This window comes from Daphnia carinata, chromosome 3, assembly GCF_022539665.2.
Source record: "Daphnia carinata strain CSIRO-1 chromosome 3, CSIRO_AGI_Dcar_HiC_V3, whole genome shotgun sequence".
NCBI lineage: Eukaryota > Metazoa > Arthropoda > Branchiopoda > Diplostraca > Daphniidae > Daphnia > Daphnia carinata.
The window spans coordinates 7,702,929-7,723,471 of record NC_081333.1 but is presented as its reverse complement, the minus strand read 5'-3'; the positions used below and the strand labels follow the sequence as shown (position 1 = coordinate 7,723,471).

The 20,543-nt window shown below is 39.8% G+C and overlaps 2 protein-coding genes and 1 long non-coding RNA gene across 5 annotated transcripts in view; 2 read left to right on the top strand and 1 right to left on the bottom strand.

Annotated features, from left to right (window-relative positions):
* The window catches only part of LOC130704451 (uncharacterized), a 34,334-nt gene extending 22,804 nt beyond the window's left edge, over positions 1 to 11,530 (top strand). The window contains exons 2-3 of the long non-coding RNA XR_009004952.2: positions 11,137 to 11,250; positions 11,363 to 11,530. This is a non-coding gene — a long non-coding RNA (uncharacterized LOC130704451). The remainder of the gene's footprint in view (positions 1 to 11,136; positions 11,251 to 11,362) is intronic.
* A 1,959-nt stretch (positions 11,531 to 13,489) lies between these two features.
* Positions 13,490 to 20,543, top strand: part of LOC130704420 (transcription factor AP-2-epsilon-like) — a 28,875-nt gene continuing 21,821 nt past the window's right edge. Inside the window, exons 1-3 of one of the 3 annotated variants that reach the window (XM_059494772.1) lie at positions 18,574 to 18,762; positions 19,037 to 19,168; positions 20,228 to 20,437. In XM_059494772.1, coding sequence (XP_059350755.1) covers positions 18,697 to 18,762; positions 19,037 to 19,168; positions 20,228 to 20,437 — 408 coding nt within the window. In that variant the 5' untranslated portion in view covers positions 18,574 to 18,696. Of the gene's footprint in view, positions 14,042 to 18,573; positions 18,763 to 19,036; positions 19,169 to 20,227; positions 20,438 to 20,543 lie in introns of those variants that run through there. The other 2 variants (XM_057525843.2, XM_057525842.2) reach the window with 2 other exon arrangements.
* Positions 20,087 to 20,543, bottom strand: part of LOC130685442 (proteasome subunit alpha type-7-like) — a 46,791-nt gene continuing 46,334 nt past the window's right edge. Inside the window, exon 5 of the transcript XR_009420746.1 lies at positions 20,087 to 20,100. The gene's annotated coding sequence lies outside the window, so the exon portion shown is untranslated. The remainder of the gene's footprint in view (positions 20,101 to 20,543) is intronic.

Here is a 20,543-nt window from a genome sequence, read left to right as displayed (position 1 = left end):
GGGGAAAGGGGGGCAATAATTGAGTGTATAGGAAAATAGCAGGTAGATGAAGATTGGGGACTTGTGGGCAGCACACGAACGCCCTTAGAAAGTATGCGCTTCCAAATAAATGGGGACTTGTTTTTATTTTGTTTTTTTTTTTCTCTTCAACAAGCTCGTCTCCTTGTGCGCGTACGTGAATTTCGTAGCCGGTCGCTACATTCCGATCGATTTTTTTGTAGTCTTTTTTTTTTTTTCGAGTGGGTTAAACGATTCCAACATCTGAGTTTGTTTTTATGAGAGCCTAAAATAGGGAGATTTAAATTTGATCGTTTTTAATTTGAAAATAAAAAAAATGAAGTATAAAAAAATTGAATCGATTGATATCGAACATCGTACGTCTAGTAGTTAGCCGAAAAATCTCAATAGGGGGGCGAATAAGAAACAGACGAAATCTGACTACGACGATCGGCAGTTTGTCGGCGCAGCGTGAGTTTATTTACTTTTTCTGAAAAAAACAAAACAAAAAAAAAAGAACTCCCGTTGAATCAACATATAAAAGAGTCGATTATTTTTCAATAGGTAGTCGAGGCGTGAGGGGTTGTTTGTTTCAATTGATGAAAAAGAGCGTGTGTGTAACAGGCAAGACGCCATCCATCAAAAACTGGACAAAATAGGAAGACGAGTCGAAAACCCATTGCTTTGCCATTTGCCAGAATGTTCCGCAGACGTTTATGCAACAGATATTCTTTGTTGGTCTAAACGCATGGGCTCTAAAAAAAAAAAAAAAAAAAAAAAAAAAAAAAAAAAAAAGAAGATAATAAAGGAGAAGAAAAACAAGCTGTGTGTGTGTGACTTCATCGTTGTGCGTCTGATGGAATCGATATTTTACAAACACGTATTATAAATCCTGACAGGTAGCCCAGGACGCCGGCTGCATTGGTGGTGGGTTGTGGAACAAAACAAATCGTACTGTCGATTTTATTTCTTTTTATATATATTTTTTTTTTATTCTTCGCTGCGCATAACTGATTGCTCATTTCCTTCCCCATCGACCCCGACGACCAACACGGGAGTGATAGATGGCGTTGGTTGGCACGGAAACCCCCGTCGAGTCGGGTGCGAGCAGCTCGCGCGAGAGCATTTTTTAATCGTGAAAAACAAAACATGTCGGATGACTTATGGATAATCTGCATTTTTTTTTTTCCGTTTGTTCATTTTTACCTTCACACGGCGAAAAAGAATTACGATTGGCGCAAGGTTGGGCCACGTAAGGATGGCTGATGAATAATTCGACGTGTTCCCAATAGTTCAATTTTTTTTTTTGATTTTGGAACGGGCCAATTCGACCGTTCAAACGCCCGTTTTTCCCGGCATTATGGACGACTTGCTTATGCGCGATTATACACGCAGATACCCCAATACTACTACACACCTGCTGGTGTGTGTGTGTGTGTGTGTGTGCGTACGCGTTTGCTATTGCTCGGTTTTATTTGGCTGCTCTTCCGCGTTTTGTACGAAAAAGGTAAAAGGATAAAAAATGATAAAGATAGACGCCACGAATGGAGAAATTTAAGAGACTTATCTCCCGACAATAGAAGAAAGGGATTATACGGCAGCTAGGGCCGGTTGCATGTTTGCGAGCTGTCCAGGGGATCGTCCTTTTGACAACACAATGATGTTTGAGAGGGAGGAAGTTATGGTCCTGATATTGTACCTGCCATGAATGGAGCCAAAGCTCAAAGAACCACAAAGAGGCTCATCAAATTTTTTCTTTTTTTTTTTTTATCGAACAACAACAACCCAAAGATTTCAATCTACATATAAATGTCGAGCTAACTCTGGCCGTACGACGTCCAAAGTATTTTTCTTTCTCTTTCGAATGTCTCTATTTTCTTGCCACCCCCAACCAGCGTCTTCCCTAACACGACATAAGGGATATCTGAAAATCGTTGTGATTGTCATCTAACTCAAACACGATGAACAAGTCAACAATTTTGTTTTCTTTCCAATTTTTATTTCATTGGCAATAAAAATAAAAAATGCAAGTGCTTATGGCTAGCTGCTGCGCACGCCTTTTTTTTTTCTTCTATTTTTAAATGAATAATGCATAATGAATTCTTTTAAAAAAAAGATAATATTTGCAGTGAAAGCGCAATGGCATTTCTGGGGGGTTGATCATCCGAGTTAAAAATCCAATGCCTATCTAAGTTTTCTCTCGTCTGTCATACAAAGTGCAGGCGCACCTGCTGACATCACTCCCACCTCAGCGACCCCCCTCCAACAACACGTGTGATTGACAACTTCCAAGTCCCTTTTTTTTTTTGCTGCCCACGAATTAACAAAAAAAAAAATTCTTTTTAAAAATGTAAACATGAGAAACGCAACAAGTTGAAGGATTGTTTTGGTCAGTTTCGCACCGTTTTTTTTTTGTTCCAGGTGTATTTCCACACACTCGGTCAACGCATGTTGATGTGTCTTGCTGTCCGTTTCTCTCAAAACTGGTCTCATTTTTCCATCCCCATCGCTTTACGCGTTAGGGACGAAGAGGTGTGCGTACACGTTCACGAGTCACGCTACTTTTCAATATGACTAAAATAACTGAGAGAGACCCCAATTAGAGCTCGTTTATATTTCATGTATTTTTCTTTCATTTCTCGACGAGTGTTGTGTTGTTTTGACGTGAAAAGTAGCGCACTAGTATCACCGCTACCCTGACTTTTTTTTTTCTTGTTCTTTCCACGCCGAGTCACCTGTGTCGTCCGCTATTATTAACAAGAAAAAAAAAAACGCACACAATCATTTGGTTTGGTGGTTTCGTTTCAGGAAAAATTTTTTTGTTTCAACGTGTTTGGTCCTTCTTTTGTTCTAGACGAATGAGGGGAACAACAAAAAGAGAAGCGCGCGCGCGCCGGCTGGCGTCGGCAATTAATCTCCCGTTGATAAATTGGTCGAAAGAAAAAAAAAAAGAAAAGAAATTTCTCCAGCCTGTGTAAAAGGCGATACAACGGGAGATGGGCGCCGATGCCGCGCCGCCACCGCTGCTGGATTCCGAAATGGCTATACACACGTTAGAATGAATAAATCATAAGATAGTATACACATTTATTTCGTTTTTCTTTTTTTTTTTTTTTTTTTTTTTAAATATGTGTATGATAGAGAATTTCCCACTATGTTATTGTGGGGGAGAGAGAGATGTGCTTAACAAATATTGAGTCTGTTTTGTTTAAGTTACTTGCACGATCTGATGTGCATACACAAATGGCCGGCTAATTTCGTTACACTGCGGTAACGGTTCTCGTATTCTTAGAGACCCATCATCGGTGTTGCTCATGATGCTATAGATTACACTTCGGTGATGGGAACAAACTTAGTATTCTCGCGTATCGTTTGGCGTCGTATTTCATTCGGTGAATGTGAACATTAAAAAAAAAAAAAGAGATTCGAACAATTTCTTTTTTGTTCATTTTCGTCTATGTGTTTTAAACTGTTCCCTCGTTCCTTTTTTTTTGGGGGGGGGGGTGGATTTCTGCCAGCCGACATGATTAATGGTCATTGAAACCGTGTTGATAACCCACTTCCGCAATTCCGTCCTTATTCCCCTCTCCTGAAAAAAATGTAAAACAAAAAAAAATTCATTGAAGGTACTGGACTGTTTTTTTTTGTTTTTTTGACTCGATGAGTATTTGATATATGTTCTCTACACACAGAGAAACGTTATGTGAGGTCGTAAATTTGACTATACTATCTTCATTTGGTGTTTGGAAATGAACCGTTTCGTATCAACGATCAGCCAATGGTCCCTCCCATTTCAGAACATTTTTCCCAGTTGACAAAAATAAGAAGTAGATACACCCAGTGACCCCGATTGTTTTGAACTGGCTTTTTGATTGGAAATATGGCGATCTCCGTGGAGAGGTTGAACGCACCCGGATTTTCTCCCCGATCGAGGTTGACCGCATAGGTAAATACCGCAAACGTTGTGCCCCGCCTGTGAGGGGTGTGTGTTTGGTATTCTCTGACGCGAGTAAAAGTTTCACACAGAAAAAAAAAAAAACGCGGACGGCGGGGAAAGAAAAGCAATTGGTCGGGGACAACCTCGACCAATTTTCGAATTGAGAACGAATCGAGAGACCAATGTGATAATAATCATAACCCAATCCCTGTGCGTGTGTGAATTGTGTGCGGTTCTTTTTCCATTGTAGCACTGGAGGTAAACATGTGATTTCAAAAGCGATGCGAATAGACCACCAGATGATCCAATTGCGGACAGACAACTGAGAAATTTGAAAAAAAAAAAAAATAATAATTTTGATATTTAAATGACCTAACTGATATGAAACTGGAATAACAAGGGGAAAAAATCATCTTGACCGCTGACGTTTTTTTTTTTTTTTTTTATGTTTGAATTTTTTTTCTATTTGCATTGTATAAATCAATAACTAAACAAAAAGAAAAAGGATTGTGTGGATAGCATCGCTATTAATAATTTTCATATTTTTGGCTCTCTCTTTCGCTTTCAAACTTGAATTCTATTTTGGAAGGGGAGTTTAATGAACACAGCGCCATATATGTAATAAAAGAAAAAAAAAAAATAGAAGGGGGAATCGGTCGGGATGATGGATGGCTGTTTGGTTAGTTAATCGATCCTTATCGGTTTGTTGGCCAATGCTCCTGACTCGATACAACGGTCGCTTTGCACGCAAAGAGGCGCGAAAATCTAAACAAAAATCTAAAGCAGTTTTCGTTTTTTTTTTTTTTTTTTTTTATTTTGCTATTGTACCTTGTTACAAAAAACATTTGACTTCTAAAAAAATCGCTTAAGGGCGTGTATCTTTTGTTTCAGTTTTTTTGCCTCTCTTCAAAAGATGAGAAAAGTCTCCTTAATCGGGCCCAGGAATTTTAAAATTTTAATAACAGTACTATGGTAACAGAATTTTTTTCTTGTCTTCGTACTTGTCTCGATTGCTGGTCACTAACCGAGCGCCACTCTTCTATAAATATATTTCACATCAATTACGTGTTCGAACAAGATGACATGGTGTGCTACCACCTGCAACTATCGGCTCTTAGCGTTCAACTCTTCGTCAGCTTTCCCCCCCATTCAAAATAAAAAAAAAAAAAAAAAGAAAGGACGTGAATTTTAATTTTAAACTTTTCCCCTTTGTTCTGAATTCGTTCTCATGTTTCATTTGCCTTCGTGTAACATTCAGGAGCTACCGTCATTATGTAACTAATCATTCTCAGAAGTAAAGTTAATCATCTCGGCGATGGAAAGAATGCAGACGACGGATGAAACAAAAGTGTAGCAGTCCGAAAAAGAAAGATGCGCGTTTTGATTACACTTTGTCCGCGTGGTTAGTGCGGCAAACCGCAGCAGTAGTAGCTTCAGCCTCCCGCACGAATGAGAAAATGATATAAATCAGCATCACGTAGCCAGAGTTGCATAGCTGCCCGCGTAGCTAATTTCCCGTTGAAAAAAAAGAAGAAACAACTCAACATCAACGAGATGAAATTGAAGAGGAGGAGAGCAAAAAAAAAAAAAAATGGAGCGTGAAGCTCAATAGGAAAACAAAAAAAAAAAACTTTAAAACATGCGGGAAAAACAAGTCGGAGCAAAACCTTTCACCTGTTTTTCATATTTTAAAAGAAAAGAAAAATTAAAAATAATTTTTTTCAAAAAACGCGCGGGATGGACTTTACACGCAAAGACGGCGGGCGGCGCGCGAACTCTATAATAACTTTTAAAAAAAGAAAAAAAAAAAAGAAAAGGAAAAGGAGAGCACCGACCGAAGTGGCCAGTTATAACAAAAAGGAGAAGCTCCTCTGCGCATCACGTGACCCATAGCTCTCTCTATCTTTCGACTTTACTCTCGACTCTTATAACATCCCTCGAGTTCTCTCAAATCGTGTAATTATACGCACACTCGCATCGTACGTACGTATGATAATGATGATGATCATCATCATCATTGGAAAAGAGATGGAACCGTTACGTGTTTCGTTTGAGATCACGCCACACCGGTCCCGATCCGATTAGCCCTGGCTACTCTCTTGTGGGCTCCTCTTTTTTTTTTCCTTTTTATTATTATTAAAAATAATCACATTTCTCCTCTCTTTTTTTTTTCTTTTTGCTCGTATGCGCGCAATGCTAAACTTATTGATTCGACATTTCTCCTCGTGTTGTTGCTGAACCTTAGCGGGCAATTTAGCGGTATGGCGACCTCGTTTGAAAAAAAAAATTTCACGTACAGTTATTTGCAAGAGCGTTTGAAAGAGAGCCGATTTATCACGCATCTGCTGCCCGCTTTCTATAACGCCGTGTAACCTCTTGCATCTCTGCCTGCTTGATTAATGGCCAAATTATTCCAAAGAAATGAGAGTATGTGACCCCCATTGAATTCCAGATTGTTCTTCGAAGAGATTTGTTGTTCCTCCGCACAGTTTTTCAATGAACAGAGTTTTTTTTTTTTTTTTTTCTTGGCATTCTTTTAAACGTCTTAAAATGCTTGACATCTTCATCGGTCGGGACCCCCATTTGACAGCCTTACACGTATCCCCTCTAAAAAAGAACAAAAAAAAAGAGTTGGCAAACAAACAAAAGGTTGAAGAAGAAGCTGCTCAAGTCACGCCTACGCGCATGTTTTGTTTGTTTTTTTGGCCGCCGTCAGGTGCGCTTCGGGAGCGAGGAAGGGGCGTCGGATTTTTGTTTGATCGGGGCACGGGATAAGTTTTAAAGACAGAGCCGCCACCACATCAATAAATCCATTTCTGTACAACAATCTAGCAAGCGTATATCAATCAAAAAAAAAAAAAGGAGAGGATGATGTTGTTTTAAGCGTCTTTTTGTTTTCTTTCGAAAACACAAGAAACGAAAAAGATAGAGGCAAAGCAAACCAGTCCACAAGCCTTTGCTCGTTAAGACAGTCTCCAAACTACCTGGCGGCCATTAAAAGTGAAGCAAAACTGTCGACAAAAAGCCTCAAAACAAACAAAAAAGACCTAAAAAACCAAAAAAAAAAAAAACCGAAATAAAAAAAAAAAAAAAGGGCTAACGAGTTTGGAACTCGTGTAACTCATCAAAACGACATACAATTTCTCGACATTACGGGGGCCGTATTCTTTTTTCTGTAGTTGTTTTTTTTTTTATAACCAAAACAACAAAGAAGGAATTACTACGTTGGGCTTGAAAACGAGTGTCTTTACGCGCGTATTTCCCTTAAAAAAAAGGGTAAAGTTCTGTGTAGCATATTGAAAAATATAACGCCAAAACCGAGAGAGCCACCTGTACGTAGTCGGCAGCCAAGTTTTTTGAGGCTTGGGAACTGCAATCAGATAATCTTGTGCTGTATGTCAGGTGGTTTTTTTTTAAGGTAGAAAACATTTTCTAGCGCAAGAGGAGATGGAAAAAGAAAAAGATGACGGCAGATGTTATACAAGAAAGATGAGCTCTTGAACGCACGGTGAAACCCGTGATGAATATGCTAATCATTTTTGTCTCGGGAGTAGCTTCTAGCTCTCCTTTTTTTTTTATAGGGCGGCAAAAGATGTACGCTCTTTAACCGAATTTTAAAATGATGCGTTTTTTATTTTAAATACATATTGGTATGTTTATAATTTACACGCTTCGGTTTTGCAACATTTTTTCTGTTTTGCGAATGGGGGTCTGAATTCGTGGAAAGGCTTAAAAATTAGTCCCGGTAGATTTTTATTGGGTTTTTACTTCCGGTGAGAAATAGGGATATCAGAGATGTAGTGTTCGCTAGGTGGCGTTGCTCACGTCCGTCAGGTAATGTTTGTGTTTGGCGTTTTGAAAAGAAATGAACATCAGAGAGATCCCACAAAACGATGGAAAAAAGCGCACATCTCTATCCGTCATTTTCGAATCATTTATTCATTTTCATCCGGTTTTTTTTTTCTCTTTTTTGCTCGACTGTCCTTTCATTCTTTTGGCATCCAACTTGTTTGACGTTGAATGCATCGTCGTATAATGCGTACGTAATGCGCTTATCAACACTCGGCATCTTGTGTTTTGGCTATCACACACAAAACACGAGACACGACTCGAGCGACTTGAAAATTCATGTGACGTCACTATCTATTTGTTTCCATTGTTGCGTTCAAATTATTTCTCTTTTTCTTTTTATATTAACCAATGACGAACTTATAGAACACAAGTTTTTCTTTTTCTTGAGTGGTTATTAGAATTCTTGGAATCTTGTTTCTCTCTCGCTACAACCGCGCGCTCGTACGCCAGGCCCGTTCATTTTTTTGAAACCCGCGCTTCTAACCTAGATTTCCTTTTTCTTAAACGCATGTATATTTATGTGATACATATATCCTTTTTTCATTTTTTTTTTTTCACAAAATTTTAAAAATAAAATCTATCAAATATCCTATGATTTCACCTTTGCTTGGAAACGCTGAGAAAAAGAAAGAACTTTCCAAATATTTTTTTTTTTTGAATAGCGCGCTCGCGCTGATTACATTACATTTAATTACAATATGCCATTATGGAAAGCTACAATAGTAATAAAAAAAAAAGGTGCAAAGAAATACGGCCAATTAATTTGGATGCGTTACCTCTCAAACTACATATCGACGGCGGCTGTGAAAAAAAAGACGACCTGACCCGACGCTAGTAATAAATATTTTTGGAATTCAAATGGCGAACAAGAAAAAACAAAAATGAGCATCAAATAAAAACAAAAAAAATCCTTTGTGTGTGTGTGTGTTCGCTTGTTGATTCCCTGACGGGCACGCGGGTCGATCAAATTCGACGGTTGCCATAAATTTAGATATCCGTTTGAAACCCCCCGTGTAATCGAAACCCACGCGCTGAGTCCTTTTCCTGATGCAATTAAAAGAGAAAAGTCATCAACTCATCCCACCTCTTCGTTCCAATTAGAGAAAAACACCTTGAAAATAAACCGGGGGGAGGAAAAAGCTTTAAACACTTACACAAATTCGATTGGAAAATTTATTAACCCGCCGTTAAAGTTAATGAAGATGACCGTTGAGTACGTTTATGCCATTCATCCAACTATGCCCCCCCGTAGCTAAAAATTCAAAAAAAAAATTGTGTTTGTCGTCTGAATTATTTCGATTAACCGAGAGGTCAATAATATTTCGTGTGCGAGGCCGCACTTATGCGAATGAGAAGGAAAGAAATATTTGTGATGTTCATAAAATAAAAAAACGCTGACATTTTCATGGCGATGTAGCTGATAAAAATTGATTTCTAACGAGCCGAACACACTTTGGAAAGACGAGCTTCGGCAGAGAGTTGTGTCTATTGCAAGTCGTCAGCAGTAGAATCATCGTCGTGTATGTATTGCGGCCCTGTGTGTGTGTGTTCCATGCCCATATTGATTCACGGTGCACGAGCAAATATTAAGCAACTCCTAAAATTCTTTTAATGAAAAAAAAAAAAGAAGAAGAAGAAAGAAAATAAGGAAAAGTCGGGAAAGGATGTGAATAACAAACGGCACATCAACAGACGCTTTGGGATCATGTAAATAAGTTGTGACGTCACGCGAGTCACCGGGACACGGCACTCGGTTTCGCTTCGCACCGCTGGATACATATGGAATAAATGATCATGAAGTCTTACACCTGTTTTTTTTTTCTTCTTCTTCTTCGTCTTCCTCCACCCACAGTCCCGACAGGTGATTCGTGTTCAAGACCATTCTCTCTCTCTCTCTCTACTCGTTTTGAACTAGAAAAACAAAACAAAAACAAAACAAAACATAATAATATTTGCATTGATCAGAGCGGGGGGTCCAACTGGACATTTTTGCATTGGAATTTTTTCATCTTCGCGTTAAAACTCTTGGTCAGGGAAAAAAAAAAAGAATAAGAATATGCTAAAGAGAAGAAGAAGAAAAAAAAAAATAAAAAGGGGCGACAAAGTTATAAGAGATTTTGGAAGAGCAGGCCGGCCATCTGTTGCCGCATCGCAGGGGGGAAATAAAGATGATGGAATATGGTGATATCATTTCATCGGGGCGCTTGCTATACGAATGTGTCAAAGGTGTTGTTTCTTTAAAAGGCATTTTCACATTTCGGTAACCTACAAAAAAAAAACACCAGTCAGCAGATGGGAAACTGATAATTTTTTTGGCCATTTTCTTTTTTTTTTTTTCGTGAAAAAGAACTTAACCCTCATCGCATTAAAAAGACTTCAAGCGTAGCAGCGGTGCAAGCCGTTTCAATATTTTTTTGGAAGAGCAAGTTGAGCATTGATCATTCGATTCGGTTATTAATCGTTTCACTACTTTCTGCCCGTTTCTCTCTGTTTTCTTTTTTTATTTTTAAAATATTAATTTTTGGGGCTTTTTATGAACTCTTTCACCTGTGGGCTGTTATAAAGCAGATTCACCTTCTTTTAATCTCTCTGTTAAAAACCGTTGTCAAGAAGGTAGAAAAAAAAAATATTTTTGAAATGTTTCCCGTTCCCTTTTTTCCCGGATTAACTCGAGACAAAGTTTCGTGTAATCCCATCATTTTAATTCAAAGATTTATTCAAGGAAAAAACGAGTTTTTTTCTCCTTACAAACACACTTTCCTCGTCGCCGATGAAATGACGGGTACTTGCCTCTTTTCTTCTTTTTGTATCACACAAGTGAACAGTATAACATCAAGTGGTACACGACTCTGACGTCAATGTGGCAAGAAATTCAACGGAAAAGAACCCCTTTTCAAAACAAGTCGAGCGCTTATTTTGGATGCTGCATTGATCATTCAATTTCTCTGCGCCCTTATTTCTTTTTATCATTATTTGTGCGAGTCTCCACACATAACACGAAACCACAGCTGGTCTCCGATGAATGGCTTGTTTCGTTCACATGAAAATTCACGTTATAACATGTGTGTGTATGTCTGTGTGTGCGGAATTATCCGGTTGAGTTTCCCCCTCTTGCTCACGACCGAGAAATAGAAGTTAAACCACTTGTTGTTGGTTCCACTACAATGTATATAATAGCGCAGATGTAATAGTACTGCTATCAGGTCGATACATATAAAACTTGGGCGTCGTCCACCTTTCTCCCGCCGTCGTTGTATGTCGTCCCCGGCCTCTCCTCATCTAAAAATATTTTAAACTATTTTTTTTTTTTTTTTTTTAGATTTTTCGTCCTTCTTTTATTATGTACACAGAGGCAGCGCTGGCTATCGGACTGTCATTCGAGAAGATACAACGTTGTAATACAATCCCTTCTCTTCCTAGCCGCGACCTTCTAAATAACATGAGACACACAACACACACCAAGTGTATATTGCGTATTTTTTAAAATAATAAATTCTTTTTTCGCTTCAGTCTGGATTCTGTTTTTTTTTTTTAACACGAACGTTTTTTTTTTTTTTCGTTCTTTTGCCTTAAAAGTTTATGGGACTTTTAACGGTCAATCTTTTTAGATGCAGTCCCCCATTTGTCCCGATCAATCGGCGACAGATTGCGTCTGCAGCTGGACACCATCTTTTTTAAAAAGAGAAGGAAAAAAAAAAAAGGGAAACATGAAAAATTCCACACAATCTTCGTCAACCTACCCTTTTTCGGTTACGAGTAGAAAAATGTTTAAGTTTTTTTTTTTTTTGGCCAGTTTGGCATTGTCATTCTCCCGAAGCTCTCATGTTTCTACAATGTCACGATCGAAAATTGGTAAAAAAAAATGAAAATGAATAAAAGAAAAATTCCATTCACTCAAAGAGTCTCATCATCTACGCAGATCTGTTGTATCTGCGATGAAAGTTCAGATAATTTCAGTCGAGATGTGAACGATTTGTGACGAGCCGCTCACGTGAAAAAAGTGTGGGAAATACCGTTCGGATTTTTATCGCTAGAGCTCCCAAAACGAATCAATCTGCTAATGAGATTTCTGTGTGCACCGTTCAACTCGATTCCTCCCACCATTTTTCTTCCATTTTCATTTTCATTTTCTTTTTTTTTTTTTACACAACTCTATAATTTCGTCTTTGCACGTAAAAGAAAAAATCGAATAATGGAAACAGGCCGTGTAATTTCAAAGCACTCACCTTTTTTTTTGTATCTTTTAAACTTTTGCCAGTTTTTATTATTTCGAATTGGAACAAAAAAAAAATGTAAAGAGATGATGCGCAATCACGACATTCCAAAATGATTTCATAGGAAAAGAGAATTGAATGAGGGAAAAAAAAAAGAAAGAGGAAAGGATGGAATAATAATTACCTGTCTCGGGATATCTCTCCCTTTCTCCAACAGAGGTCATAAAATCAACCCCCTCCCCTTTCGAGAGAAAAGTGTGCTAAATAGCAAACGTCCACTAAATTGCATTTCTCCCAGCCCGATCGGCCATCTTTGTTTGGTTGTTTTTGGCGAAAACAACGAGACAGGAAAAAGAATATACTAGAGGAACATGCATGTTCTTTTTGGCTCGCTGCTGCAAATAACTAATGGAGGGGAAAACCTGCTGTTGCCAGACGCCAAAGAGGAGGAATAAAATGAGAAATGTTCCAACACAAGAGAAGAAAAAGAAAACGAGTCACAAGAGAGAGAGAGAGAGAGAGAGAGAGAGAGAGAGAAGGAAAGAAAGAAAGAAGGAAAAAGAGAAGGGCGAGGAAAGGTCGCTGGCGTTCTCTCTCTCTCCTCTTCTCTATTTTCATCATCCACTTGGATTCACACCACCATTCTCATGTATATCTACCACCATTTTTTATTTGCCTTTTTTTTCTTCAATGGAAAGCCCCACTCTCACACACACACAGACTGGTGGCGCGCACTGTTGCATTCCTCAGTTGCGGTTTGAAACTCGAGGCCGAACCGCTTGGCAAAGACCCCCTTGCGGCCAGATCCGCACAACTCGGACCCAGCACAGCCATCGTCTTGCGAGCGCGTTCGCAGCCACAGTCAAGTTCGTCGAGGCTTTCCCTCCGGCAACGGCCGCACCACGTTGTCGTTCTCTATCTCCCCCTCTCTTTCTCTCTGTGTGTCTCTCGATGACTTTTTAGCATACACACACACGCTTTTGATATTTTTCACCCACTCCTCCGTGTGTTTGTGCAAATAGATTTGTGTAGTGTGCGCGGAAACGATTAAATCAAGAGCGAATCCAACACAGTTCGGACAACAACTGCCACCATCACGTCGTATGTGTGCAGTGTGGCACTGTATGTGTGTGTGTGGAGCCGACCCTGACAGAAAAAGAAAAAAATACACACACACACACACACATATCAACAGTTTGGTGGAGGGTTTGAAAAAGAAGAAACCCATGGTGTGTGGCAAAACTTGCTGGTAACGATGGATTCACGACTCGTTTGAAAACACTTGTTTGTCGGAATTGATTCTATTTTAGTGTAACATTTAGTGAACTTGTACACCAAGACTTTCGACGAGGATTTGTTCAGTCTTTTGGCGCGCTGTGTGTTGGTCGGCGCCATCTTGGCCCTAACCCACCTGCCTTCTTCTCGTCGATACATTTACAATTTTTTTTCCCCATAATCTTCATTTTTCCTTAACAACACGACTTTGTGTCTGGCTCACGTACTCCTAGTTTAAATCTGGCATCATTTTTTCGTGTGTTGTTCATCCACCTGTTGATTGCATCACAGACCTTTCGGCCGAACAAAAAGTGTTTAGTGTTGGTGTATGTATGAGTGTGTGTGAAGCAGAAGAAAGACACAAGTTGCGAAAAGAATGGCCGACATGAGTCCAATGGCTGAAGATTTGGACACGAATCACAACGACAACAATCACAGTCCGGCTGGATCTGCTGGTTCTGTTGGATCTGGCGGCTCAACCGGTGCGGGCATTCCTATGCTGGTCGTCCACAAACGCGAAATGGTTCAGATTCTGGAAGACCACCATCACCAGCAAGAGAACAATCACCACCAGCACGGAAGCCATATGGAAGCAGACGATGACGGTCAACCGATCGACGACCAAGACACTGACGGCGACGCTCTATCACCTCAGAAACGGCCGCTCAACAACAACAACAACGACGTAGCCACAGTCTTCCTCATCGACACGTCTGAAGTCGGTCCCGGTCATGACGACGCCGATCAAGCTGTCGAAGTCGACGAGGTTTGTCAACTCTTATTTTTGCTTTTCATTTCAAAGTATGAAGGAATGTTCGGTTGTCTCGAACCGCGTGTGTCGAAGCCGCGTGTAGTGCCACAAGCTATTTTGATGTTGGAAAAAACAGGGCGAAGGAAAGAATATCACACACACACACACACAGCGGTGTGTTACAGGGGGGGGATACCTTGTTGGCTCGCGGCGGCTGGTCCCGACCGCTCACACTGGTGATGCCAATAGGCCCGTTTTTGTTTTCTTTCTTTTTCTACGAGCGTTTTGAGTAATTCTTTTTTTTTCCCCCTTTAGGCGGGGGTTGCTCTTTTTGTTTGCAAGGGATTCCGTGTTGAATGCCCTTGTCTTTGTCGCTTTTTGTTTCGTTTGACTTGGAAAGAAAAAAAAAAGCTAGTCCACCTTGTGTTTTCTAAAGCAACAGGTTGGTGTGTGGGTTCCCTGGCAATTTCAACGCCGTCAAGGGCAGCTAACCTTAGACACTGCAACGTAATAACAGATTTTATTTTTTTCAAATATTAAGACCCCGCCCACATTTTATTGGTGAGAGAAAAAAAAATGAAACGTTTCGGCCCACATGTCCTCCGATGTAAGGTCATTTCTGAGGAACTTTTCCCAATACGTTTTCTCGTCTGAACTTGGAAGAGAAAAGGCAAGAACAAAAAAAAAAAATGATGGCAGTTGATTCTATATTCTTTTTTTTTTTCCTAAAAAAAAGTGTCCGTCGCGCGTGCATGTGCGTGTGGACAAAAGCCCTTGGTTTCTATATGAGGAGGGAAGAAGAAGAAGAAAAAAAAAGAAAGAACGGGGGGAGGGAGTTGTTGGGATACCTGGGCCGTCAAGGTTATACGCATCTTCTATCTCCACTTCCAATCACCCTCCTCCGCTTCTTCCCTCCTTTCTTTCCACGTCGTCCAGGTAAAAAGAATACAAGGAGAATGAAAGAAAAATATAGGGGAGTTCTCTCCCAAAAAAAAAAAGTCTGAAGAACATTTTGAAATGGATGGAGAGGAGGTTCAAGTCGTCCTTCTTTTTCCTCTTCTTTTGTGTCTTGTTTCGTTTTTTTTTTTTTCGTTTTTTTTCCCCTTCCATCCGGCCTCGATTCCACCTGTCTGGATTCCGTAATCTACTGTACTACCCCATGTTAGTTTTTTTCTTTCTTTTCTTGCTTTCTTTACCTTTTCTCGGAAAAGAAAAAGAAGTTGGCGTCATCTGTGGTGTGACGATCGATAACGTTCGATCCACGCGCGCGCTCGCAAAAAACTGGGGAAAAAAAAATTTCATTTTATTTTATTCTCTCTTTCCAATCTTTTATTTTTATTTTTTCGCTTTTTTTGTTGTTGTTGTGTGACTTAACTGTTGATTGCACGTGATTGCCCCATCTCTTTTTATGGTTTTATTTATATATTCCTTTCCCGAGCGTCCAGTCGCTCTTTTTGCCGGGTTGTTACCATCCATCCGCCTTATCTCTTTTCAGTCTTAATATTTTATTTATTTATTTATTTATTTTTTTTTTTTTTTTTTGTAAAGCAATAACTGAAGAAGAAAAAAGTCACTCTCTAAATGCACCCTCGCTTTAAGACTTGAGTAGGCGCAATAGGTACATTTAAGAGATGTTGATCAATTTCGAGTTGGCCGTCTGGATGCCGTCCTACGCGCTTTTTGATAGGACTACTAGTAGTACCATACCGACTCTAACCGACAAAAACTCACGGTCTCACGATGATGTCATTGTCAATGTTCGGTTAAGTTTCACGAGTCGGTGTGAATGGTCCCTTTTGATTGCTTTTCTTTCTTTCCGAGTTGACTTTTCTTCGACTTGTGTGCGCATGATTGCGAGCGTTGCACCGAGTGACGTCAGGTGAAAAAGAAAAAAAAAGAAGGGAAAAGAGCGCGCGCAATAAAAATATATCGTCCTTTGAGATCTTAATGCATCTTCCTAGACTCTCCCGCCCTATCTCGAGCACCATCTCTTTCATGTGACGAAGAAAGAAAAGAGCTTGGCAGCGTTCCAGGAAATCGCTGCTGTTGCTGTTGTGATTATCCTACCTCTCTTTTTTTTTTTTTTTTTTTTTTTTTTTCTTTTTTTTTTTTTTTTTTTTTTTTTTAATCTTGTGATTACATTCACTCTTGTGCTTGTGTCTGTGTGTGTGTGTGTGTGTGTGATTGCACCTCCGCCTTCCAGTGTATAGCGCTGTGGCCATTTGCTGTGCATCTGTGCTCGAGATGATGAAGGATCACCGGACTGGCCCTGTCTTGACATGGCTACGTCCACGTACACACACACATCGAGTACACACCGCACACACTCTTTACCTACAGAAAGAAAGAAAGAAAGAAAGAGAGAGAGAGAGAGAGAGAGAGAGAGAGAGAGAGAGAGAGAGAGAGAGAGAGAGAGAGAGAGAGAGAGCCGTTGATTATACGTTAGCCGCCGCGCTGCTGCACCTGCATTTCAGGGTACAAAAAAAGAGAAAAAAAAGAAAGACTACTTACCTTGGCGGCATTCCGGTTTTTTTTTTTCTTTTTTTATCTTTTTGAAAAAGTAAGAAAAATGTACTTTTTTTTTCTTCTTGTTGGGAAAAAAAAGGGGAGAATAAACGTCGAGGAAAAGAAAGGGCCAAACAACACAATAGGAATTGGAAAGTGCCATCTAGCGTTTGGCGGACGTACCTTTATTTTTGATTCTGATTCTTTATTTATTTATTTTTTAATTTTCCTTTCTTTTCTCCGAAACTGAGTGTGGATATGTTAGAAATGTGGGACGGAAAGAGACGCATTTCAAACGAGAGTAGAGGGGCGACAAAGTTTTGTTTATGGCGCCCATTGATTCTTTTCCTGTTTGGGGGAGGGGGAGATCGTGGGGTCGGCCGGTGTAGACAAGAGCGTCATCACCGACGTTCAGCGCACACCGTGACCACTATAGATAGTTTACTCTTATTTATTTTTCTTTTCTGTTTTGATAAGTAGAAAAGAAAACAAAAAAAAATGGAATTTTCGGCTTTTTTTGAGTTTTTTGTTTTCTTTCTTGGAAATATTTTCTTAATTGTTCCGTTTCTTTCCCATGTTGTTTTACATTTTGATTTTTGTCGTGTGTTATTATTATTCAAAATGATTGCCGTTGTCATGAAACTCCCCGAGTGGAAATTTCCCCTCTATTTCTCTTTGTCGTTCAAACATTTTGAAATCATTTTTTTATTTGAGAGCATTTTTTGTTTGTACGACCGGTCGTTACCGGCCCGATCAGACGCTCCCTCTTTATGTTATTTGTTCGGGATGCACTGGAAAAGGGTGGGGTTATCATAAAGGAAAGCCACCGCAAAAAGACGTCGCTTGTATCGCATTGAAAAAGAAAACATAATAATCGTAAAATAAATAAATAAAAGTTGCCAAAAAAAAAAAAAAAAGTTTAAGAATGCGCACATAGGCCCATTGAACGCGAGACGATTATTATGATTTTCTTTGATAGAAGAAACGATGTTGCTCGGTGAATACATGTAGGAAAAATAGTAGTGGTCTAATAGTAAGTAGCCTCTCTCTTTGGTGGGGGGGTTCCAATTAAGTGGCAAGTCACCCGATTGGTTGACTCAAGACCGAAAGAGGCGGAGCACAAACTTTACTCTCTTCCACCCGTCGACGAAAGCCGGTGCATGTGAGGGCCGCGCGTGCGTGTGCCGTGGCCCAGCACCGACGACGACGTCGTCGTCGTCGTCGAATCTCTGGACGAAGGGAGGGTATATAGAGGTAAATTGCAACGGCAAGGGCTGGGAGCAAGTCCTTGTTATCTCGCCTAGTTATCGACCCCCCCCCCCCCCCGCCTCCCATCTCCCCTCTCTATAAAAAAAAAAAAAAAAAAGCGAGAAAAAAAAAAAAATAAGCTTCTCTCCGGGACAGGCCCGCCCTCAGGGGCCACCTCCTCTCCCCGTGTGCGTGAGCGACACCAGAGTCCGCCACTGTATGTATGTGATTCCTCCCCTGAGTGTACGATTGCAGCCAAAGGTTGGTGGGTAGGATAGGGTGGGGTAAAAGAGGAGGAAGAGGGGCGAGAGACACACATATACGAGGGGAAGTATAGTGTAGCAGTCGACCCTGGTAGAGCCTTCAGAGCCCTCTCTGCATCCGTCTCGAACGCAGGTGTCATAAGAGGACGGGACAGTAAGGCAATCATCGCCAAAAACAGAAAAAAAAGACTTGACGACTAGCGCGTGTTTACACATCGAATTCGATTTCGAATGTTATCCGTTTGTTGCGACTATTTTTCACTCAGTGCTTTGTGAGCGATGTGTTTTGCGGTGCCAGTGATTCATTTCCCTCCACCTACACCGAGTGCGCTGTCTTAGTGTCAGAACAGCCAAAAACAAACAAGATTCTTTTGAAGTTGTTTTGGAAATTCATACCGGTGTTTTGCAGCGTGATCGAACCAAAAGGAGAGAAGACATTCTTTTCAAAAAATTGATTTAGAGGACTTATTGTTTTAAAAAATCATTCGCACAAAGAGGCTATTTCAGTTTCTTTTTGCCGTGTGGCTCTATTTTTTTTTTTTTTTTTTTAAATATCCTTCTCTCTACGCGAATTCGATTCGTCTGAGAAACGCCAAATAAATCGAGGAAAGACAAAAGTGGGCACGTGTCTATTGTGACACGACAGGTCGTCTTATGCCGGATATCGACACATTTAGCTTCTCGTATATGCCGGCGGACGTCATGTCTGCAGTTATGGAGGTACAGTAAGTTGCTGGACACGTACAGAAAACAAAAAGCGAGCGACAGACTTTCATGTTTGATATCGGTGGCGGTCACTTCCAATTTGGTTCTCTCCGACTAACTCAACTCGGCTACTAGGGGAAATCATTCCTTCTTCTAACTCATCTCTTCCTAACTCGACTTGGCAAACTCGCACATTTTGACGATCCGTTCTACAAAACTCTTTTGACTTAATATCCGTACAACTCCGTACATATATATATATATATATATATATATAACAAATATATAGTCGAACGGCGAAGAAAACCCCAAAATGTTGTTCCAGTGCGAGCGACGGGCTCTGCACGAACGGGCCGCCGACTGGTCGGTCCGGAATCATCACAACCACATGACCGGCCGCGGTCACGATGTCATGCACATGGTAAGGAGATTTTTTTTGGGGCAAAGAGAATTTTTCGGTTCCCTTTTTTCTTTTTTTTTTTCTTTTTTTTTTGTCGTCCTCAGTTTTTTTTTACAAAAATAATTTGTCCATGCAAAATCGAACAATCGAAAAGACATAGCGACGTCGTAGACACTCCACAAAGTTGTCGAATTTGAGAAAAGTGGTGCGGAATGGAATGTCAGTTTCTGACGTCATGGGTTCCGTGTCTTTTCTTTCCTATTCGGAGAAAGAAATTTCAAAAAAAAAAATAAATAAAAATAATAAAATAAAATTATAAACGGCTTGTTTTTCATCTAGTTTAAATAGACGAAGCCGAAAGACAAAAATACGAACAAAAAAAGAGATAAGAAACATACCGGTACGAGTAGTCTATAAATTCCCGACGCACAAAACACACGCTACTCATGGAATAGACGGAATTGGACGAATATTGGAACTGTCTTTTAAATTGGCCCCCCCCCCCTTTTTTTTTTTTTTTTATCTAATTTTCCGTTTCCATCTTTTTCTTGTCGATACGCTTATTTATTTTTTGTTCTTCTTAAATTTTTCCAGCGATTGAACTGACACACACAATTTATCCTGTTTTAACCACTATTTTAATTTGAAATTTCGTTCTCGTTTTTATTATCTTCCGGGGTTTTTTTTTTTTTTTTTTTTTTACTGTTCCTTTTTTTTTCTTGTGACATAACTGGTTTTATTTTTGTATGTTATTGTGTTTTGTGTGTGCGCGCGCGTATTTGTATTAGTTTTTTTTGTTTTTTTTTAAATCCTAAGTCAAGTTTTTGTTTTGTTTTTTATAAAGAAAATTGCCCAAATAAGTCTTTGGCACCTTTCAATGGCGAGTCCCGTCATTTTTTTTTTTTTGTTGTTGTTCTTCGTGGATAACTAACGATCAAGTTTTTTTTTTTCGTGTGTGTGTCCGTGTGACATGTTGGCTAATTTGAACCGGTTGATATTCAATTCTTTTCCCTTTTTTTTTTTTTTTTTTTTCTTCTTTTTCTTATGTAAATGGATTCGATTTCGGTCCATTTTGTGCAGCCGCCCTATTTCCCGCCGCCGTTCCCGCCACAGCAGCAAGTCGGCGTCGAGTTCCACCCATCGTCCGGCTCGGTCCAATTGGGCAATTCGTCGGGCAACAACGACCCGTACTCCAGCCTCAACACGATCCATCAGAGCCACTATTCGACGCATAGCCAAATCCAGCGCACTCATGAAGTCCTCAGACGCGCCGAACATGAAGCCCTCGATGTAAGTCTTTATCCTTTTCTATTATTATTATTTTTTTAAATTAATAATAAATGAGCAAAAATGATCGTTTAATTTCATTTAAAAAAAAAACGTCACGGAAGATGTT